Source organism: Plasmodium reichenowi, chromosome 5 (genome assembly GCF_001601855.1).
Source record: "Plasmodium reichenowi strain SY57 chromosome 5, whole genome shotgun sequence".
Taxonomy (NCBI): Eukaryota; Apicomplexa; class Aconoidasida; order Haemosporida; family Plasmodiidae; genus Plasmodium; species Plasmodium reichenowi.
The window spans coordinates 947,681-949,642 of record NC_033650.1 but is presented as its reverse complement, the minus strand read 5'-3'; the positions used below and the strand labels follow the sequence as shown (position 1 = coordinate 949,642).

The following is a 1,962-nucleotide window of genomic DNA, read 5'->3' as shown; positions in this document are numbered from 1 at the left end:
TCTTTCGTCGTATTCATATGTTAATTGTGAAGCTAGCGAGTGGTAAGCAACCTCACTACACCCCCATGAGATACCAAATATGATGGACCAAAAATAAGACCATAATTTTAACTGCCAAATGGAATTGAACTTAAGAGGAGGATTCAAAAATAAAAAGAAAGATACTTTTCTCAGAATATATTTAAAATATATATACACACATATATATATATATTATAACGAATTTCATTGATATGAAATATTTCATTTTATTTTATTTTAATATATACTTGCTTGAATTATAGCAGATAATAATAAAAAAGACGTCCTCTTTCCATATGTTTTAAAACACATAGTTTTAAATTTACGACTGATGTAACTAAAAAAGATCTCAATAAATGCATAAAGGAACATTAATGTTAAATGAATATTTCCTACAGTTTCTACAAATTAGATGAGACAATATATAAATATATACATATATATATATATATATATATATATATATATATATCATAGATATTCTTATATGTCTCATTATATTATATTATATTATATTATATTATATTATATTATGTTTTTTTTTTTATTACGTACGAGTACTCAAACCCACAATATTAATATAAAAGTATGAGGTATAAATAGTTGATATTAAATTCATTCCCCCTAGACCAATCATAGGGCAGGAAAAACTAAGTATTGTGCAGAGTTTTAACTTTCTTTTTTTTTCATCTTTTACATTTTGTATATCCATATCTTACATAAGAAAAATTAAAATATATATATATATATATATATATATGTTCATATTATTAAAATAATATCATATTATAATTTTTTTTTTTTTTTTTTTTACATGTTGAATAATTCCCTGCTTGGTTATTTAGTAAAGGTTTTTTTGAATAATCATCATTTTCTTCATTGTTTATAGAACGATTTATAATAAGCTTATTAAAACTATTTTGATCTTCTATCATATTAATATGAGCATTTGATTATTTTATTTTATTTTATTTTTTTTTTTTGTTCCCAACAAAACATTCACGTTATAATAATATATATATGAACAAAAAATAAAAACAATGACCCTATACTATATGTGTAACCGCTGACATATAAAATTAGATAGTTTTTCATATATATGAAGAACAATACTTAGAAAGACAAAAGAATTAAAAATAAAAAGAATAAACTATTTCATATTTAATATTATAAAATAAAAAGACTTACACAGAACTAAGTCAACACATTTTTATAAATCAATTTAATATACTCCTTTTATATACATAAAAATATATATATTTTTTATACAGTAACATTATAATATCATATTAAAAGGTAAAAAAAAAAAAAAAAAATATATATATATATATATATATATAATTTATACATAATAACCAAAATATACTAAAAATAAAATTATATCCTTTTATTTTTTTTTTAAGTTATATAATTCTGCATTGATTGAGCCTTTGTTCTTGTATCATTTTTAAAGGAAATAAGATAAATTATTTGTTAACATGTGAAATAGGCGTTTAATAAAAGTACCCACAAATATATTATTATATAAAATATACACAAATGGCATAAGAATAAGAAAAGGCTTTTCCTTTATACATACAATATTCATTATTTATATATATGCCCACATAAATAAAAAAATAAATAAATATATAAATATATAAATATATATATATATATATAATTTGGGGATTATATATTAATATAATACTCTCTATGTTTAATGTTCAAATATTAACAGTACAACACAGTACATATATACTTAAAACAGGTATCAAAAATAATAATATTATATAAATGTATTTATATATATATATATATATATATATATATGTTCATCTATTCATTCTATTCTCTTATTTTTTTTCTTTGTGTGAAAATATAATTTTTTATACGCACCTTATTTTACATATTATCTTTAAAATTTCATAAAATATTAAGAATAAAAAATTTATGCATAAA

At 18.9% G+C, this 1,962-nt stretch overlaps 1 protein-coding gene across 1 annotated transcript in view; it reads right to left on the bottom strand.

Moving 5' to 3' along the window:
• Positions 1-956, bottom strand: part of PRSY57_0528300 (sugar transporter, putative) — a gene marked incomplete at both ends in the record, with an annotated part of 2,708 nt that extends 1,752 nt beyond the window's left edge. Inside the window, 4 exons of the mRNA XM_012906349.2 lie at positions 1-164; positions 270-413; positions 583-735; positions 836-956. Coding sequence (XP_012761803.2) covers positions 1-164; positions 270-413; positions 583-735; positions 836-956 — 582 coding nt within the window. The remainder of the gene's footprint in view (positions 165-269; positions 414-582; positions 736-835) is intronic.
• Positions 957-1,962: the final 1,006 nt, after the last annotated feature.